At 43.7% G+C, this 18,875-nt stretch overlaps 5 protein-coding genes across 6 annotated transcripts; 4 read left to right on the forward strand and 1 right to left on the reverse strand.

The window, feature by feature from the left end:
- The first annotated feature begins 246 nt into the window (after positions 1-246).
- Positions 247-1,898, forward strand: pla2g1b (phospholipase A2, group IB (pancreas)). Its single transcript, XM_004558519.5, has 4 exons — positions 247-372; positions 524-665; positions 1,436-1,569; positions 1,683-1,898. Exons 1-4 carry the CDS (start codon positions 324-326, stop codon positions 1,799-1,801), a joined length of 444 nt encoding a protein of 147 aa, XP_004558576.1. The 5' UTR covers positions 247-323; the 3' UTR covers positions 1,802-1,898.
- Positions 1,859-3,664, reverse strand: asgrl1 (asialoglycoprotein receptor-like 1). Its single transcript, XM_004558520.3, has 7 exons — positions 3,273-3,664; positions 3,111-3,194; positions 2,910-2,996; positions 2,757-2,807; positions 2,533-2,672; positions 2,327-2,442; positions 1,859-2,205 (listed from the first exon to the last, which is right to left on the reverse strand). The coding sequence occupies exons 1-7, from the start codon at positions 3,340-3,342 to the stop codon at positions 2,052-2,054; spliced, it is 702 nt and encodes a 233-aa protein (XP_004558577.2). The 5' UTR covers positions 3,343-3,664; the 3' UTR covers positions 1,859-2,051.
- Positions 3,665-4,878: 1,214 nt separating this feature from the next.
- cox6a1 (cytochrome c oxidase subunit 6A1) lies at positions 4,879-6,463 on the forward strand. Its single transcript, XM_004558518.6, has 3 exons — positions 4,879-5,035; positions 5,923-6,065; positions 6,168-6,463. Exons 1-3 carry the CDS (start codon positions 4,891-4,893, stop codon positions 6,252-6,254), a joined length of 375 nt encoding a protein of 124 aa, XP_004558575.3. The 5' UTR covers positions 4,879-4,890; the 3' UTR covers positions 6,255-6,463.
- A 992-nt stretch (positions 6,464-7,455) lies between these two features.
- Positions 7,456-11,744, forward strand: LOC101470150 (uncharacterized). The gene is made up of 7 exons (XM_004558517.4): positions 7,456-7,833; positions 7,978-8,152; positions 8,254-8,324; positions 8,599-8,772; positions 8,846-8,943; positions 9,025-9,096; positions 9,184-11,744. Exons 1-7 carry the CDS (start codon positions 7,818-7,820, stop codon positions 9,325-9,327), a joined length of 750 nt encoding a protein of 249 aa, XP_004558574.1. The 5' UTR covers positions 7,456-7,817; the 3' UTR covers positions 9,328-11,744.
- Positions 11,745-12,160: 416 nt separating this feature from the next.
- hps4 (HPS4 biogenesis of lysosomal organelles complex 3 subunit 2) lies at positions 12,161-18,869 on the forward strand. Of its 2 annotated transcripts, none has more exons than XM_004558516.6 (12): positions 12,161-12,494; positions 12,758-12,848; positions 13,011-13,154; positions 13,253-13,360; positions 13,810-13,926; positions 14,216-14,310; positions 14,415-14,487; positions 16,125-16,249; positions 16,355-17,018; positions 17,137-17,263; positions 17,387-17,413; positions 17,589-17,678. In XM_004558516.6, the coding sequence occupies exons 1-11, from the start codon at positions 12,463-12,465 to the stop codon at positions 17,410-17,412; spliced, it is 1,602 nt and encodes a 533-aa protein (XP_004558573.3). In that variant the 5' UTR covers positions 12,161-12,462; the 3' UTR covers position 17,413; positions 17,589-17,678. The 2 variants fall into 2 exon arrangements, with proteins under 2 accessions (XP_004558573.3, XP_004558572.3); XM_004558515.6 differs by lacking the exon at positions 17,387-17,413 and adding an exon at positions 17,987-18,869 and having other exon boundaries at positions 12,164-12,494; positions 17,589-17,700.
- The last annotated feature ends 6 nt before the right edge of the window (positions 18,870-18,875 follow it).

Genomic DNA, 18,875 nt, shown 5'->3' on the forward strand with positions numbered 1-18,875 from the left:
GCTCTCATGACCTTCGGTTGCACCTTGCTTGTGTTCGGTGTGCATATAAGATCAAAGGAAATTAAACTTTACACAACAGAAAAAAAAATCAACCAAATATAAAAAGCATTAATGTGTTTGTGCTTGCTCTTATATGCATGTGATTGTGTATGCACCTGTTGCTTATTTACAATACATGTGGATCCATATACGTTGTATAAGGTATTAAATAAGGGACTGGATGAGTCCCAGCAGCTGGTCAAAGCAGGACCACCTCTCAGTTGGACGGTCAATATAAAGCAACAGCTTTACCCCAAAGACCATTGAGACACTTCTCCAGTAAAATGCATCTGAGTCATTCTCTGCTCATTGTGCTCTTCGGCCTCCCAGCTCGTAAGTTTAAAAGTATTTGTCATGACAGCTCTCTTTCAGTGAAACTGATATCAGAAAATCTCCCAAGAGGCTTGAGTTTTGATTTTGCCTGATGCAATGCCAGACAGTTCTGGGATGTGAACCTGCTACATGTCTCTGTTGGGTCTCGTAGTGCTGGGTTATCGAGCTCTGTGGCAGTTCAGGTCCATGATCCTGTGCACGGTACCCGATAGCTGGCCAGCGCTGGACTACGCTGATTACGGCTGCTACTGCGGGCTGGGAGGCTCTGGCACACCTGTTGATGAGCTTGACAGGTAAGATTGCTGGAGTCGTACTGCTCATGCTGCCTGCCACGTTCTGTCCCCCAGTGAGATATCCACCTCTGAGTCTCCCACAGTCACTGTGAGTTATACGGTGTATCGCACAAAGTATTTAAACAAACTTAGCAGGAATAGCAAATAGTTTATGTAATCCAAGTGGATGTATCAAAAAAAATGTCATTAAACCCAAGAGTGTTTTTCTGCAGTGTTAATATCACATGTGAGGAGATTTCCCACAAACTGCACAACTGCATGATTATTACTTAGCTGAACACAGGCTGGAAATCTTTATTCACTCTAATCTTGGTCATGGCAGACACGAGTTAAACTTGTCTTTTCTCAGCCACACAAACAGTAGAAACCACATGAGGACCACAAAACTACTTAATTCATTATTTGAACATTAACAGTCCCATGAGCCTTTGTGCTCACAGTAACTGTTTCCTCAGAAAAGCCATTCAGTTGTATGTGTAAATTAAATCTATTGCATTAATGGAATTTAGCTAGAATTTACAGTGTTCAGTGAAAAGCGTTTCTTGTGCAACTTTGCTTTATTATCTCTTTTTGTTTTATTAATTAAAAGCTCATTAGATAAAATTGATTAGTGAACTCAAGGCGTTAAAAATGTCTCCATGGACTGAGCCGCACTGTTACAGACATATTTTTTAATGTTTGCTTTTTGCTTGTTATAGACACAGATAGATATAGATAAAGAAAATTAGTAAATTTAAAAGGGTTGCTTTAATGGTCTGTGTTTGTTGTAGGTGCTGTCAGGTCCACGACCAGTGCTACAGTGATGCCATGCAGCACGATGACTGCTGGGCCATCCTGGACAACCCCTACACTGAAATATACAGCTATAACTGTGACAAGGCCAGCAAAACTATCACCTGCCTGGGTGAGTGTTAACAACAACAGCAGTGTACTATCGATCAACCTTGTCTACAGCTAGATTTTCTCTTACTGTGTACAGCAAACACTCAACCGTCTTCTCTGCCTTTCCCCTTGTAGATGACAACGATCCGTGTGAGAAATTTATCTGCGAGTGTGACAGGAATGCAGCCATGTGCTTCAGTGAGGCTGGTTACAGTGAGGAAAATGCTGACATCCCGAGTGACCGCTGCCAGTGAGCTGAAGAGGGCATCATCATTTGAAAAAATAAAACATCAGTAAATGAATAGAAGTGCTATTGTTTCCATAGCTATTTATTTATTGTCCAAGAAAAGACTTAAAGACATACATGCACGTTTCATCTATTTCTGTGACACATCAGCACCAGTAACATCTTTTCCATCATTCTGGACTCCTGCCTGCCATGCAGGGTCTGCCTTGCTGGCGAGGAAGGGGCGGGGTTGCCATCTCAGGGCGTTCCCCTGTTCCTCATGCCCTTTTCTCACAGATGTAGCGGTACGTGATGTTACAGTCGGCATCATTCCACAACCTGCGTTCACGTCTTTCAGGCGGATGAAGCTGCCCGCAGTCCTCTCCATTCTCTCTGTATTCCCAGTCGTCTGGCTGACCTTCATCCCAGAAACTGAACACAATCAGAAGAGGGAGGAGAAATAATGATGCCACACACAGTGATGACTTCCTTCTGCCTCGATTTGTTCCTCCCACTCATCTGTCTTTACTTTTTTTTGTTACATTTCTCTTACGTTGGGGTTGACCTGTAGTCAGTTCCGTCCACCCAGCTCCACTGTCCCTCGTGATGTCGTTCCACGAGTCCGATCCAATAGATATACTTGATTGGAACAATTCTGGAAATGTAGTCCTAGAAGTGATTAAAAAACCCCTTTGTTTAAGACTATGTGTGCTTCTTAACTGGCATGTTCACAGCAAGCTGATGTGATAAGGAGCTCACCAATTCCTCCGCAGTGTTCAGAACCAGCAGGTGTCCTCCGTGTGCTTTGCACTGCTCCTCTGCTTTGCTCCAGGTTATACTGGTGATGGATACCAGGTAACAGCTACTCTGGTAAGACACCCAGCCTTCGCTGCATGTTCCTATTATGATAACGATTAGCATATGTTGACTGTAAAAAGAAATAAAATCTGATATAAATGATTTAAAAGCATGCGGTTTAATACCTCTAACTGGGGTGAGCTCCTCTAAGGCGTCACTGTGAACTGTCATCTCGCCTTAAATGTGGAAAACCACAAAACGACAGCGCAAGATTGTGAAGAGGACTAAAAGGTTTATGTGTGCACATATTCAAACCAGATATCATTTTGTTTTTTAACCTGAACTGAGAGCTGATGTTGTTCCTCCATGGTTCGTTTTCCCAAGATACTGTTTGAGATCTGTGATTTCCCTGCTTAACTGTGAAACTTTAAGATAAAGGAATGATAGAAAGAAAAAGGTTAGATTCTTATACAGTTATGTAATAATATATGAATGAACCAGCTTTACTTGACTGTGGTCAATGTGGACTATAGTCGTACATTTGATCCCAGTTACCAGCAGCAGACTCAACAACAGCAGCACCAGCAGGCCATAGAGCACAAAAATCACAATCCTCTTCATACCTACAAACAGTAACCAACCAAATCACTGGAAACTACTGGAAACTACTTGATTAAAATGAAGTGACGTGAAAATGTTACCTGTCTTTGTGGTGTTTTCATGGACAGAGCTTCTATCCAAAGATCCAACCTGGTGATACTGAAGCTCCATTGCTGAAAGAAATCAGCAGATGCAAATGTGTGCATAAGTACTTAAAGCGCAGTTACCAGGATTCAGTCTAGAGACATGATCAGACTACAAGAGGTTAACCAAATGGTTCTTGTTTGTTTTTAGGCCTCATATTATGTTAACTATTAATGGTTCAATAAATAGACGCTGGTCTTTTAATAGTCTAAAAGCAAACACTTTCAAAGGTGTACAGCTAAAATTTGAGTTATTGTAAATTTAAATTATGTAAATACTTGTTGTATTTATTGATATTTAGATGATTACATTTATAACCCCCTGTGTCATGCACTAGTCTAAGCCTGCAAAGCCATATCAAGAGCAAACAATCCCAACCAATAAAACTTATCACTCACCTTGATCAGCCAGAGTATCTGCGTATCTGGACTCTGACCATGCAACCCCACAAAATCCTCCCCTGTTTAAAGAGAAACACATTCCAGGCACAGGAGACGTTCATAATGTGTTATAGTTATTTAAGGTTCATGAATCATTCTCTTGGGGTGAAGTTGAGAGAATTTAGGGGCTGTAACAAAAAAAAATGAAAGTCAAAAAAAAAAAAACTAGCTACAGTGGTGTTGGGGATCTAATCAAATTTGAGTGAATTATAAACACAGAAAAGTACAATCAGATTTTGATCCACCATGCAATACCATGTGGAAAGGATCCCAAACATTACTGGAGCAGCGTGACAGACTACTTAAAGAAATTAGAAGAAAGCTTGCTTAAGACAGTTCAGGCTGTGCTGAAGAATAGAGGTGACTTTCAGGATCATTAGAAATATTTTTTTCCCTCCATATAAACTGTATTGCATGCTACATAAATTGCTGCACATAGACTGCTGGGGGACTCCCATGATGCATTGAGTTTTTCCTTTCCTTTCACCTTTCTCACTCACTATGTATTAACAGACCTCTCTGCACTGAATCACACTTGTTATTAATCTCTGTCTCTCTTCCACAGCATGTCTTTTATCCTGTCTTCCTTCTCTCACCCCAACCGGTCGCAGCAGATGGCCGCCCCTCCCTGAGCCTGGTTCTGCCGGAGGTTTCTTCCTGTTAAAAGGGAGTTTTTCCTTCCCACTGTCGCCAAAGTGCTTGCTCATAGGGGGTCATTTGATTGTTGAATTTTTCTCTGTATGTATTATTGTAGCGCCTTGAGGCGACTGTTGTTGTGATTTGGCGCTATATAAATAAAATTGAATTGAATTGAATTGAATTTTGCATTCAATATACAATATACAGAAACTGAGGGGAGGCTGAACTAAATTATATATAACAATATTTTACAAAGTTACAAAATATGAGAAATACCTTTAATAAATACAAATAGCCCAATTATAAATATTCAGGATATTATAGGGATTAAATATATACGAATGATACATATAGAAAACCTCACATCACATGAAATCAGAGAAAACAGATCACGGTTACAGCTGTGTTGTATTAATGTGAAATGCAGGCTGCAGTTCTCCATCTCGCCGCTTGGTGACACAGCAGAGCTCACAGTTGTCTGGCCTTTACGTCACGCATGTGTACAAACCTCTTCCGGTCTATTCGTCAGCCAGAAAGGAAAATGGCGGCCTTTGGACGTTTCTCTCAAGTGTTGCTGAGGTCTTCTTTGACCCAAACCCGGCGTCAGCTCTCTGCCGCTGCCGGACACGGCGAGCAGTCAGGTAATTATAACGCTCTATTTTACACAAGTGGTTGCATTTAATTTGTTTTGGCTTTAAGACGACCTGTTATGTTAGATCCAGTGACCTTGCTGAGCTAGCTAGCGTTAGCATTAGCAGTAGCAATGCATCCTTGAGAGGAGAGCACGTAGTCGCTGCCCCCCGAAACTTGTGATTTTCTTGCATTTGTTGTTGTCTGTGTCTCACAGCAGCGCAGTCTGTTAGTTAATATGATTTAAAAGTGGAGCAGTGTGACGGAACAGCATGTCTTACGAGCTAAAGTGCAACAAAAGATGAAAGGATAGTCACAAAGACACCTGATAATCGTTATGACCGACAGCTTGTAAAGGAAGTATTTATTTCAACACGAGAAAGGCAGACCAGTGTTAAGATAAAGAGAGGATAGGCATGCGTTTTGAGCAGGAAGGAAAAGGACAGCTTTGAACTGAATTGACTTGAGTTGAATAATTGTGGAGATGCAAGGAAGTTGAACTGTTCTTGTATAAATGCACAGTTAATTTTGCATTTCGCATTGACAGTCTTTTAAAAGAGAGACTTTAAACCGTGTCTAACTATTCACTAAGTGAGGTCATATCTTACAGAATCTTATCAGAAATCTTACAGCTGAAAGTAACAACATGCATCCAGTGGGGCCTTTTTATATGGTGTATTTTTGGACCAGATTTGAATGTAACTGTCTTTTAGTGAGTTAAACTGGTTGTATTTCTTGGATTTAGTTCTGGTCAAGGGCATGCTCTGTCGACTGTCTCAGGGGCGTTCATATGATCTAACAGTGTCAGATGTCAGCACATTGTTATCATTTTACTTCTCTTTCGCTCTTCTTTCTATTGTTACTTGTTAGTTAAATAATTCTGATTTCTTATCCCCAGGTAAGACCTGGAAGATCCTCACCTTCGTGGTTGCCCTTCCAGGTGTTGGAGTTTGCATGTTGAACACATTCTTGAAGGAGCAGCACCACAGCCATGAGCAACCAGAGTTTGTCCCCTACACCCATCTCCGCATTCGCAGCAAGGTCTGACTTCATGAGACTTGTAATTTTAAGTGCTGCCTTTAAAAAAACAACAACATTATTTTTGACTTAATTATGTTTTTCTTATGCTTCCTCTCCCATTAGCGTTTCCCCTGGGGTGATGGCAACAAAAGTCTTTTCCACAACCCACATGTGAATCCTCTTCCTGATGGCTATGAGGGACATGAGTAAAAAACAAACCTCCAGATGTCACAGATGGGATCAGTCCTTGTTAAGCAGTTGTTATTGGACCACACTCCTATTCACAGTTTACTCTTTCCTCTTTAATCGTTTTACCTCTGTGCTCTTAACACAGGGCACCTGAACCAATAGCTCCTTTGTTCTGGACCATTATACAAAATGTCTGACTTAACATAAATAAAGTAACTTCTATTACCTCACTTCATGTTTCTTGTATGTATCCATGCAGTTTGACCCATTTTATTTCCAGTTAGAAAATAAGTAGAATTACCCAGTTGGGCTGTTGTTTGTTTACCCTGTACATGTCCTTGGCAGTTCCAATGCCCTGCTTTGGGTTTGCTCTGGCACTGGAATACTGCACCTTGTCCTTTGGCCTGTAGGTGCTGTTGCAGACTCTGAGGAGGAGCCGCACGTCACTCATCCTGGCTGGGGAAAAGCTGGCGGTATTTTGTGACAATAATGTTGCCAGTGCAAAAAGTGAAATAGAACAGCCCAGTCTCAGTATGTTCCTCTACATTCTTGCTCTCAAACAGTGACCAGTCGGTATCCATGAAACAGTCCTGTCACAGAGACGGCCTGTTCTGGCCAGATTTTAACCTTTTTTGTGAGAGGTTTGGATCCAATTTCTAATTACTAACAGCAGTTTTATTGAAAAAGCATACTCACAAAGCACAGGAGTTACAGTTTGTAAATAATTATCATTCTTCAATATAAAGCTACTCTCATCGGCTGCCTTAGTCACGACAGGTAGCAGAGCATGTTGATTTCATGGTCACGGTCACGTGAATCACTACACTATGCAGCCATCATTGTTTAATATCGTTTGTTTTTTCTTTTAGATCATACACAAAATCTTAATAGACCCTGTTCATAGCAGACACTGAGAAGTCCTAATAGAGGAGCTGGCAGTAACGAGTGTTCTTTCCCCAGTAAAAGCTTTGATGTCTTGCTGAGGGAGTGCCTGCAACTCCAGCGCTGAAGCAGCTCTTGTGTATTGTTCACACCTGTCTTCCTCTGTTACACATAAAAGAAAAAACCCTTTTCTTTGTCTCACTCAGTAAAATCTGGGTCAGGCTTGTGCCCGTTCAGTCTGTGGCTACCCCCCCAAACCCGACATGACTCCTACGTTTTCCACAGGTCACCAGTGTCTATAAACCAGCTCCGTAAGCTTGTCCCGACCCAACAACCATTAACGTTATCAGTGATGATGTGATGATTCGCGCACGTGACTCGCTCTTTGTTACAGACTCCACCTCTTTCACGTGAACGCGCTTTAAGCCGAATTAGAAAATCCAGGGTTAACAAAGCTCGCTGATAGACAGCTCAATGACACCGTTTACCTTTGCCCGCTTCTGGTTTTTTCGAGGCTAACTGATGATGGGACTCGTGCCGTAACTAACCGTGGCATCGATCAAGCTCGGCTTTACTCCGTCTCGCGACCGCGGGTTACGATTTGATTACTAAATCTAGCATTGAAACATCTCGGATAACTGCGCGTCCCCGCTCCTCCACAAAGGGAAGATCAGTCGCACGCAGAAACCCGGATCGAAATCCATGAACGCAGACGGAGGTGAGGAGACTTTGTGCAAGATCACACAAACTGTAACAAAACCCCCAAAAAACAATCAAAACCAACAACAATCATCACGTGGTTTTTGACTCTCATTCGTGCACATTTATAGTACATTTATATTTCTGTGTTATTTTAAAACAGATTTTCAGATAATGAGGAAACAGGAGAGGGCGCATTTTTTCAGCTCCAAAGAGCAGGAGCTCATTCTGAAGTTGTATGAAGAGGAGAGAGAGATACTAACAGCTAAATCCAACACCACCAGTGCCTCTAAACTCAGAGAGGAAGCCTGGCAGAGAATTGCTGATAAAATAAATGCGTAAGGACATTTATTCACTCGTGTGAGTGTGATTGACCTATATTCAAATTATTGAATATAGACCCTACTGACACATCATCTTTATTTTTCCTGCTTCACAGGGTCTCAGACAGTGGCTACAAAAGGACATGGCAGCAAGTAAAAGTCAAACACAAGAACATTGTGCAAACAGGTGCAAGCACTTTGTCTTAGTTTTGATCTCAGCGAGTCAGCAGTTGCTTCGTAAAAGAGGTTTTTCTTTGTGGTTTTCTGTAAATCATTAAGTCTAAATGAATGAGTTTATGATCTTTGAGCTTATGAACTCTCCGCATCATTAAAATGCTTTATGCACATACATGCACTAGCATGACGGAGCTGTATAACATTCAGTGTTTCTCTTCCTGCACTGGCTCAGAGTCGGTAAAGTCCAGGTGTGTTACGTACCTGTCAAATCTGTCCCTGTGCAGCAAAAAGGAAAAGGGTTGCAATGATGAGAAACGAGGGCGGCTCGGCGACCCCGTCTCTGAACTCGGGTGAGGACGACGTGCTGCATCACAAAGACAATGGGCTGAGGGTGGAGGTTCTCCCTGGAGGCGCCTGTATTGACCCAGCAGCTGTGTCTGACAGCTCTTTCATGAGCGGTAGGTGAAATTCACGAGCATCCCTGCAAAAGTTTCCACATTGGCTTATTTAAATGTTTCTTCGCTGCTGCAGTGTCGGGCCACCCTGTCCTGCTGCTGCCCATAACAAAGACTGAACCAGAGAGCCTCAGCAGCGACGAGACGGACATTAGTGACACTCAGTTTGAAGGGGTGAGTACTGCTGCGCGTGCATCTCCTGGAGCTTTTGCCTGTGAGTACTTGGCGTGAAGACTGGATTGCTCTTTTTAACAGGACGTTCACGGCAGCAGCTTGCAGGAGGGCGCTAACGCGGCCGGGGCTACAGCTGGTGGCAGAAGCGGAGAGGTGAGGTCCATTTGTCACAGCTGTCCTGTGCTAATGAGAAGAAACGAATGCAACAAGAGCGCATGTTTTGTGTAATCTGATTCACAGAAGCAGACAGAAAACCTCAGGTCTCTCTACTGCTCCTACCTCAAGAAGGAGATTGAGAACCGGGACCAAGAGATGGCTTACAGAGCACTTAAAATGAGGAAGCTGGAGAAAGAAATCTTATTACTTGACAAGCAGCTGATGTGATTGCAAGGAAAAAACAAAAGTACTTCTATCCTTTTATGTGGAAAAACAAGAATTTGTTGAAATGACATGTTGCCTTTTACCCCGGCACGCTCACAGAGGTGTGTTTAGGTTGTAGTTGGCTGCAGCTGTAGGCAGCATAATCTCTTACATGCTGGTCAGGGTTGTAATGATACATGTCACTACCCTTTTTTTTTGCAATATTGCATCACACAACTTATGCAACGGTGCTGATGCTGCCGTACACCGATTCTCAGACCACGAGAGTGTTTAAAGCGCACTGATGGAAGGCAGCATGGCTGCTTGAGGGTTCACAGTAGCATGTAAGTGGAGCCTGTGAGAGCACCATGTTCACTGTACTCTACCACAGCAGGTTTAAATGAACGAATGCAACAACAGATGGCTTTAATGTCAGAAGAGACTTTTAGGGCCTTTTATATGTATTTGTGACAACTGGTCCAAATCTTATGCTTAAAATTTTAAATTGAAATTCTCAAGCTCCTTGGAAAACATCCTGAGGTCCAGGAAAGATGTGACAGAGAGTTCTTGCTGATCCACTTTTATTAACCTTTCTCTGAAGTCACATTAATGGATGCCGTTGCTAAGCAGATGCAGCTAATGCAGTCGGTGTTCCACCAGAACCCTCGTTCTGTTTTGATGATTTTATTCCGGCCAGTTGTGGTTATTTATAGAGATACTTCATTAAACCACACAGTGTCTCACACAAGGAGACATCTTCATGACATGACAGATTTGTAACAGTTCATCATTTTCTTGCGGTTGCCTAAACGAAGCTCAGCGCGGGAGATTATGTGATGACTTGCGTCATTTCTCAGTCATGTTGGTTTTTTAATACAGGACGCTCCAGCCTATCCTCTGCTAAAGGATAGGAAGCATCTGAGCATCTTTAGCGTCCAAGGAATTTCACCAGCTCTTATCATGGCTGCCATGCAGATACATCTAAGTCACTTTGCTCAGTTGGAAACCTTCTACAGCAAAGCTGACTCTTTGTTTTTAATCACCAGCACGCAGAAAATTGGTGCTAACTGTTCTGTCACTGCTGGAGGCCTCCTAATAAACAGGCCGCTGGGTCACGTGATTTTCAAACGCATAAACTTCGCAGTTTATAAGAATCGTTGTCTGCTCGTTGTCTATGAACAGCTCTAACTCTCTGACATTTATCTCCAAAGAGTGATGTAAAAATCATGAGGTTCAGAGTAGAAAAAAGTCAACTGTTAATCATTATGTTGATTAAATATTAATTTTGGTAAAAGTGTGTCTGCTTAGTGTAACTATTACTACTTCATATCATCGCTGTTGAGTCCGGTGTGCCGGAGAATGGGTTGTGAAGACTTTTATACAGAGACAGGTGTGTCCTTGGACTCCCACAGTGCACTGCGCGCCTGTTTGTGGGTCCAGAGTTCGCCGTTAGGCGTGGACATTGCCCAGCAGCTGCACGTCCTCAGGAGGCTTGGACACTAAATCAAAATGTCTGGGCTGGACTGAGAGTGAAAACAGCGCTTCCTCGCCAAAAATATTAAACTCGGGTCCCTCCTTTTGAACAGCTGCATGCTTAAACGTCTCACTCTGTCACCTGATAAGCAGCTGAGTCCAGTGTCATCGCGCTTTCCTGCAGCCATGGGCTGGCTAGCGGTGCGCGTTCACGGCCCACGAATGGTAGCCATCATTAATCAAGAGCGGAGAAACGGATGTGCGATGGCTCTGCGGAGGAAAATGTGAAGTCAAAGCGGCTGTAAGATGTAGAGCGTTTCAAAATTTTCCGATCCAGTCCCAGTGGAAACACGCGTGATGCTGAGAGGGGCTCGTTACAAATGCGTTCTTATTGCGCAGTTTTAAATCCACGCTCGACCTTTAACACCGTGCGCGAGAGTGGAGCTGCTGGAGGTCACCTTTCCTGCCAAAAGCCTCTGGCACTGCCTTTCCCAGGATGAAGAGCACGCGGGCATCTCACGTTTCCAGGCTTATGATCGGTTGTTGTCGAAGTCTTATGGAGCAATACACAGAAACGGTCCATGTAATGTGCCACCGGTTTAATTTAAAAATAAAATACAATAAAAACAGAACATTAGTTTTGTGTGGATGTGATTTCTTCGTCTTTTTTAAAAGTTCTACCTAAAGCATCCGTTTCCACATAAATCAAAGAGTAATTTAAACAGTTGTAAATGACTTCTTGGGCTATAATCTGTCAAAAACACCTCAAACATAACTCTCATGAATGATATCAAGTCATTCCGAGGCAGAAAGAACGGCCCTGTCACAAAGTAGAAGCTGCAATCAAGTTTTGGTAAAGGGACTATTTACTGAGACTAAAAAAATGTCTCTTTAAAGAGAGATCTGGCCAACATGGAAACAAATATCACATTTCTATAAAGATGTTTTAAGTGTCAAAAAAGAACTGGACAGACTGTAAATATGGAGTAGGAGCAACCAGGCTTGCAATGCTGATCATTACTTGATTTTAGCCCTTCATAAATCCTGTTCATTTCCAATAAAAATGGCTTAAAATAGACACATTTGACTGTGCAGGATTCATACATTCAAAGATGTTTAAGAAGCACGTTGTCTGAAAACGCCATGATGGTTTTACAAAACAAACAAACAAAATAAGAAGAAAGTGACACTTTTCACAACAATTTCACGTAAAAGCACCGACACTGGGATCATAATCAATGTGACACTAAGAGGCAATCCGCCAACCAGCAGTGAGTAATCCTCACACACTCTCGTCTTCACCTTTCTAGTAATGTGCAGCGTAATGGCGCACTAGTTTGTCCCTGTGAGCTCGCCGTCCTTTCACATGATTTCCACTGCGTGTGACTGCCCTGCATTCCTCAAGTGGCGATATCTTCTCTGTGTGGAAGTAATTAAAACTTACGGCGAGCGAAACGTAAACATGGCGTGAAAACACGCTCCGTGGCCGTGTTTTGAGTGATCTGCGGCAAACAGCGGACCGTCTGCGGCGTGACAGGCGATTACTAAGATCAGAATTCGCGGATAAAACATCAGTTCCACTTTTTGTGTTTTAGTAGTTGTGTGTGTGTGTCAGAGTGCATCTGCAGCCTGCTCGGGCGGATGGATACAAGATACTGAGGGGCTCCTGGGGGCTTCGCGTCGGTCATGGCTGAGCTTCTGCAGCCAGATTCAAGAATGTAAGATCCGCTGAGAGCCACCTTTACTACAGACACCAGCTACAGCATGCAGGATGGACCATAAACATACACGGCTTTGCTACTTAGCTGATAGTGAGCTACTACATTATTATAGCAAACCAAACACATATCTTTATGCACAAAGTTAATTAGATGCTTGCTTCCAGCACAGTATTACTACTGCGTGGTTGAAATGTGTCTTTTCTTGCTTCTTTATTTCTTAAATGACACATTTAGCCACTCGTGTGTGTTTACTTCTGCAGGTGTAACTATTTCTTCCTATATGATGGATCCAAGGTCAGAGGAGAGGCTGATCCTACAAGAGACGGAATCTGCTACTTCTACCCTGAAGAGGTCTGGCTGACACAAAGTGCTGCAAGCTGCACGTCTAGTGTGTGTGTGTGTGTTAGGGAGTGTGTCGAAGATGATAACAATCTCCCAGCACTTGTATTTGTGTGCGTATGTTCTTAGCTTGATTTCAGAGAAGTCTGTGAAAGCATCACATGTCTCTGTCAGACCCCACTAGACAAACAGGAGCTGCTGTGTGGGCAGCTCGCCGGCGTGGGCCGCTGCGTCTCCGAGCTCTCCTCCTCTCCAGCGCGCACGCTCAGGCTGCGGCGCAACAAGTTCGCCATCCGCATGAAAGACGACTTCTTCTGGGTGAGTGGGGCTCTACTGGTGGTCCAGCAGCAACCTCTTGTGATATTTCAGGCTTCCCTAATGGTTATTCTGGGGATGTGTTTTCTTTTCTCCCCCAGGCGCTGGGCTGCTCGGTGGATGTCCCTACTGTCAGCGTGTCTGAGTTCCTGGACCAGCTGATAGACCTCTTCTGTTTCTACAACGGCCCTGTCCGCCAGAGCTATCAGGTGCAGCTGCACAAATACTTCTGCTTTGTTCTACGTAGGTTTAAGAAACATTTACATCAGCCGTCACAAAAAGATCAAGATGTCTGACAGCACAACCAGTGACAAGTTAAAGGGGCAAAAAAACCTTTATGTGTGTGGCTTTCAGCAACACTGTGGGGCTTTTTATTGAAATGGTTTTGGGTGGACTTAGTGTGAAGGGTCAGTGCAAACTTCATGTCTGGTCTCTTCTCTGAGGAGCCTCCCTGTGCTTCATCCGTAGCACTGACTATGACAACAAGGTGAATCACACGCTGTGGCAGGCGAGCAATCTCGGCCCATGTGAGACATTTCGGGCCGTGCCGTTAAACAGTGGTCTGCCACCTTTATGTTTGAATTTCCTTTAATTTGCCACCTGTCTGAATAAAATCCCCAAATGCTCATTGTCATCGAGTTTGACCTTTGCTTGGCAGCTCAACAGTCAGGAAACCCTGGCAGCCCAGTGGGCGAGGTACCTCTCTCACCTGCAGTCAGGATCCTCAGAGCTTAGTCACATCTTCAGCTGCTTGAAGACCATCGACTCGACTAACGTAAGTACTAAAGGTCACATGTGGGGTTCTGCTTTTAGCCTGCCGCCACTCAGAAGGCAGAATATATAACAACATCTTGTGGTGTTGAGTAAGACCTCAGCATGGCTCGACAAACCATCAGCGGTTCATTTCTGCTTATTTAGTGTGCCTCCAGGATACATGTAAACAATACAGTGGGCACACGCTGGAGATTTGCTCAGTAGATGATAATATAAAAGCAAAATCATTTTTTTTATTGTTTATTTCTGCATGAGCTGCAGGTAACATTTCATCGGATTCATTTCCTCAGGTTGACCCTCTTCTCCTGCTCAAAGCGGCCCTCATTCTTCAGGCCTGTCAGCGCTGCCCTCTAGTGTTAGCTGGATGTATTCTGTTCAGAGGAAGGTGAGCTCGCGTTTGAAGAGAACGGCCACGACTTCTTCTTTTAAATGTCAGCTTCTGAAATCAGAAATTTTTTTTAATGTATTTTTTTGTGATCTGCTTCAAAGAGTTGTCAGCACACAGATGTCTCCAGGGCTCACAATGAAGGTCATGATTCACGAGAGTGAAACATACACCAAGGTAGGACTTCAACATCTGTCCAGAGGTTTCCTCAACTTTTTTTTCTTTTTTCTTCAGATCAGCAGTAGTAAAATCGTAGATATAATGAAAAGTTAACGTAAGTAAAGCAGCCTGAAAAGACGAGACGCACCAGCCCCCTCCCCCATTCACACGCATACACATAATTAGGGGATGGAAGCTCAAGGGTACTTCGCAGGTCCCTCCGCTGTGAGGACACCATGCTTGATTGATGCACTGTGCAGTTAGTGTTTTGTGACAAATTTCTTTATTTGAGCAAGCTGCAAAAGCCATACTTTAGAAGTCAGAGAATAACTTATTCTTCATCCAGGGTCACTCTCTTTGATGTGATAGGTCTATAAACGCATAATATTTCCACGTCTCCACTGACTCTATATATTTGTTTCTCTAAGACGCAGGCAATCTTTAATAATGTCTAAAATGTAACAAAAAATACAGCATAACTTTGGCCTGCTGTTAAAGTGCAGAACGTCACTCGTGGACGGGCTATAAACAATCAAGAAATTGTTTAAGTTTGAAACAGCAGCTTGTATGCATTGTAAAAATGAATGAATATTAAGTGTTGGCATATTTTCAGCCTGATGAAAACTTGGTGTATCTCAACATGGTGTGCAGTGTGTCCTATTAATCTATAACAGATTAATAGAATCTGAAAGCAATGTACTTAAGAAATAGGGGAGAAAAATCCAATAATAATGAAGGGAAACGGGGAGAAAGGTTTTATGGAGTGATGAATCCAAATCTCCAAATGTAAAAGTTTTGTTTCAAAGACACTCCGAGTGTCTGTGACCATCTATAAAACACAGCGGAGGCTCTGTCATGGTTTGGAACTGCATTCCCACCAGTCGTTTTTGAGATCTTGTCAAAATTAATGGAGTTATGAACCCAGTAGAGTTCCATCATTTTCATCCACTGTGCCAAAAAGTGTTTTATTGGAAGCAGCTTCATTTTTCAGCATGATGATGATCCCAAACACACAGCCAGTGCCCTAAACCGGGGTAAAAAAGACACAGTGGAACACCATCAGTCATGGACTGACCACTCCAGAGACTGGACATCAACATTATTGAAGCAGTGTTTTGACAGACAGACAGAACAGAAGGCAAAAAGAAGAGCTTGTCCGTGAAGAAGCCTGGTGAGCTATTCCTGAAGACTATTTAAAGAAAAGTATAAGAAAGCTCGTCTAAGACAGTTCAGGCTGTGTTGAAGAATAAAGAATAAAACCTATAAATGACAGAAAACAGAAAAACTGGAGTAAACCATGACAACTAATCTCAGCACACGCAGTGATTCATCCTGTATGCTGCTGCTGTGACCCCGGGGTAGCTCAGCTATAAGCAGCTAATGCAAAGACGCAGGCAGAATTGCAGTGTGGTGCCAGGTGTTCTCACAAGCTAGCAAACCTGTTAGATTCCCTGGGAGGATGTGGGCTGGTGGATAATTAAAGTGGGCTGATGATGCAGCTCTCACTCTCAGAGGTGCTCAGAGAGCCTTTATTGTCATTGTGCAGAAAGACACCGAAGTAAGGAGTGCTGCTGCTCCTGGTTGTTGCATTTAAGTGTTGCTGCTGTATAACAGGCAGCAACAAATAATAATAATATTTTTGTTTTTTTGTGTAGGCTCAGCGGCCTAATGGAACAAGTGCATCAAGCTCATTTAGCGGTACTGTCAGCTCCACAACTGTGTTCCTGACCGCGCCTGAACTCCAGGACCTGCAGTCCGCTCCTGTCGACAAAGGTTTCAGGTGGTTTCTCCTTATTTATTTTACAGATGATATTCAGTGAAGCTTATTTAAACAAGCTGCTTGAATCCCTTTGTTACACAGTTCTGACATTCTAAAACCTTCCAGCTGTCCTACCACGCCACAAAGAGATGGTCCCTCAAAGAAGACCCGCCTGTCAAGGACTTTATCCGACACTCCTTCTCCTGAGTCACAGGTGTCAAATCCAAGTTTATCCAAACCTCCTCAGAAGGCGTCCCTCAGCCCTCGTTTGTCAGACTCCGATGTGTTCAGCCCGGCTTCGTCCCACAGCGCTGCCAATTCCCTCAACCCATCTCCACAGTCGCTCAGGTTTCTCTCAAATGGAGAAAACACTGTTGAAGATGAGGCGGAAGAGAGCCGCTCCCGCGACAGCACAGGTGGTCGCAGCCAGATTCGCAGTGAAGGAGACGGCTCCGTGTTTGAAGAAGACTCCCATCTAAATGGAGGAGAAGTGGAGGGAGCTTTTGGGGGTGTGTTTGAGTTTCAAGCGGTCGAGTCTGGAAATGAGCAGCCGCACGATGATAAGGTGGTGGAGGAAGACAGCAGAGTCTCCCGTGGGAGTGTTTCAGGCCACAAGGCAGGGAAGAGCGATCCTCCTCCTCTTCTTCCTCCTCCTCATCGTCTCTCTGACGCCTCAGAGGAGAATGCGCTGATCCCCATGACGTTGTACATGCACAGAGTGAAGGGCTTGGTGCTGGCTCTGCTGGTGGAGCCTCACTTCATGAGTGACGCCACTTCTATGGAGGAAGTGGTGAGGGCTGTGTTTTGTCTTTCCTCTGCAAACTGCAGCTCAATTTAAATTCAAGCAAATGAGTGCGTTGTTTTTGCCTTTGTCATGCTGATACGTGGCATTGTCGATCTGTCTCCAGTATCACAGCAGCCTGGCTTCACTCAATGGACTGGAGGCCCATCTGAGGACCATCTCTCCGGGTGCCCCGGGAGGTCCAGGGCCCTACACCTTTGCCCATTTCGACTGCATTCAGAGCACGCTCACAAGTAATAACTGCCCCTTAAATATCTAATCAGCTGTCTCCCTGCATTAAATATTCGGCACTCCCTGCGCTTGTCTTTTCAGCTTTTTTTCATATCTGATATTCCCAAACATTCTGTCTCTTCCAGTTTTCCAACTTTCACTTTTCTGCTGAAGTGAGTATAAGTCCCTGCATCTCTACCCAGGGCAGTGGGGCTAGGAGGGGGGAGGGTTGGTAGATTGTCTTTGCATGAGCTAACTGCTAATTTCAAGGACTGTGATCAGCATTCTTTTGAGCTGCAGGCATGCCTGTCCAGGTTAATGTGCCTCTGTTATTGTGTGTCTCTGCAGCCAACCTGTCTGGCCGGTCAGGGGGAGCCTGGGATCAACCCTTTGTCAGAGCCACATCACTTCTTCACTCGCATTTCTGTAACACTGAGACTCTGCAGGAGGCTATTATCAGGTCAGCATGGCAATGATGCAGTAGCTTTTGGTGTGAGAGGGTGGAGGGGGCAGGGGGATTTCTTCTTCTTCTTCTACTCAAGTAAAGGTTAGAAGGGAGGGGGGATTATTTGACAGTTTATCACGTTCATCCCTCTGAACCTAAACCTTCCCTTAACTAGCGTGGATCTCGCTCTGACAGCTGATGTTTACTGGTAAAAACCTCCCACACTGTTTGCCTTCTCTAGTGTGTTTGTTTGTTGCACAGCGGGCTTGAAATTTAAATCTGCGTGACATTATGTCGGCAGGAATGCCAGCACAGCTGTGTATGGCACCCGCAGCGTGGCCCAGGAGACTTACTTCCAGCAGAACGGAGGCTCGCTGAGGAACTCGGGCATCCCGAACCACCAGGACAGCGCTTTCTCGCTACCCAGCAAGGCCCGGCACAGACTGCTGAAACACGGGGTTAACCTGCTCTGACAGGGCAGCGTCGGGTCGCCCGTTCAGGAGGAAATGTATTTCACTGGGAGAAGAACTGCCCTGTAAGTAACATTAAAAAAATAAAATGGAAAAAAAAGCTCTGCTGTAGGAAATTTTACAACAGGATTACATCTTCTTTGCTGCCCTCCAGCTGTGGTTTACTTGTTCCCATGCTGTACATTACCGTACACTGTGGCACTGTGCTGTAAAACCCTAGTGGATCTCATATTCACAGCAGAACTGTTTTTTTAAATTTATATTGTAACTATAAATTTGCTATGACAGTGGATGCTTGTTAAAGCTTAGTTAAAGTAGGTTATGTTTACTTCCATGCTTGTATGAGTCTAATTTTATTTGTTACATTTAGACAAAAAAAATAAATAAAGTAACTGTCTGCAGCAGATGTTTCTGTTGCTTTCACTCATGCATTTAGACTGAAGCCAGAATCGTTATCCTCTCCCACATTTGAGAAGAAAAACGTGCTTGTTCGCTGCTCCTGTATTGGCTTATTTGTCTAGAAGTTCTAAAGCATTTTATAATCAACTCTATGTCAGCAATCAAAAAGTGTTATTTAAATATTTGGCTATTAGGACTGTGATTTGTCTTTATTGCTGCCATTTACACAAAATGTGTGTATTCGAAGGTTGTCTGAGAAGAGGTTTGCTGTGATGAACTTCTGTGTGTTTTAAAATAAAATGTGATCCGCTCTGAGTTGGC

Source organism: Maylandia zebra, linkage group LG12 (assembly GCF_041146795.1).
Source record: "Maylandia zebra isolate NMK-2024a linkage group LG12, Mzebra_GT3a, whole genome shotgun sequence".
Classification (NCBI taxonomy): Eukaryota; Metazoa; Chordata; class Actinopteri; order Cichliformes; family Cichlidae; genus Maylandia; species Maylandia zebra.

Excerpts from the sequence above, each read along its gene's own strand:
- cox6a1 (XM_004558518.6), top strand. The coding sequence starts at position 4,891 with ATGTGTACAAACCTCTTCCGGTCTATTCGTCAGCCAGAAAGGAAAATG. Across the intron at positions 5,036-5,922 it reads CGGACACGGCGAGCAGTCAG|GTAAGACCTGGAAGATCCTC; the intron begins GTAATTATAACG and ends TCTTATCCCCAG. Across the intron at positions 6,066-6,167 it reads ATCTCCGCATTCGCAGCAAG|CGTTTCCCCTGGGGTGATGG; the intron begins GTCTGACTTCAT and ends CTCTCCCATTAG.
- LOC101470150 (XM_004558517.4), top strand. Across the intron at positions 8,773-8,845 it reads TGACAGCTCTTTCATGAGCG|TGTCGGGCCACCCTGTCCTG; the intron begins GTAGGTGAAATT and ends TCGCTGCTGCAG. Across the intron at positions 9,097-9,183 it reads CTGGTGGCAGAAGCGGAGAG|AAGCAGACAGAAAACCTCAG; the intron begins GTGAGGTCCATT and ends TCTGATTCACAG.
- hps4 (XM_004558515.6), top strand. The coding sequence starts at position 12,463 with ATGGCTGAGCTTCTGCAGCCAGATTCAAGAAT. Across the intron at positions 17,019-17,136 it reads CCACTTCTATGGAGGAAGTG|TATCACAGCAGCCTGGCTTC; the intron begins GTGAGGGCTGTG and ends ATCTGTCTCCAG. Across the intron at positions 17,264-17,588 it reads CATTCAGAGCACGCTCACAA|CCAACCTGTCTGGCCGGTCA; the intron begins GTAATAACTGCC and ends GTGTCTCTGCAG.
- pla2g1b (XM_004558519.5), top strand. The coding sequence starts at position 324 with ATGCATCTGAGTCATTCTCTGCTCATTGTGCTCTTCGGCCTCCCAGCT. Across the intron at positions 373-523 it reads GCTCTTCGGCCTCCCAGCTC|TGCTGGGTTATCGAGCTCTG; the intron begins GTAAGTTTAAAA and ends TGGGTCTCGTAG. Across the intron at positions 1,570-1,682 it reads CAAAACTATCACCTGCCTGG|ATGACAACGATCCGTGTGAG; the intron begins GTGAGTGTTAAC and ends TTCCCCTTGTAG.
- asgrl1 (XM_004558520.3), bottom strand. The coding sequence starts at position 3,342 with ATGGAGCTTCAGTATCACCAGGTTGGATCTTTGGATAGAAGCTCTGTC. Across the intron at positions 3,195-3,272 it reads TGAAAACACCACAAAGACAG|GTATGAAGAGGATTGTGATT; the intron begins GTAACATTTTCA and ends TACTGTTTGTAG. Across the intron at positions 2,997-3,110 it reads GCTGGTAACTGGGATCAAAT|TTTCACAGTTAAGCAGGGAA; the intron begins GTACGACTATAG and ends TTTATCTTAAAG.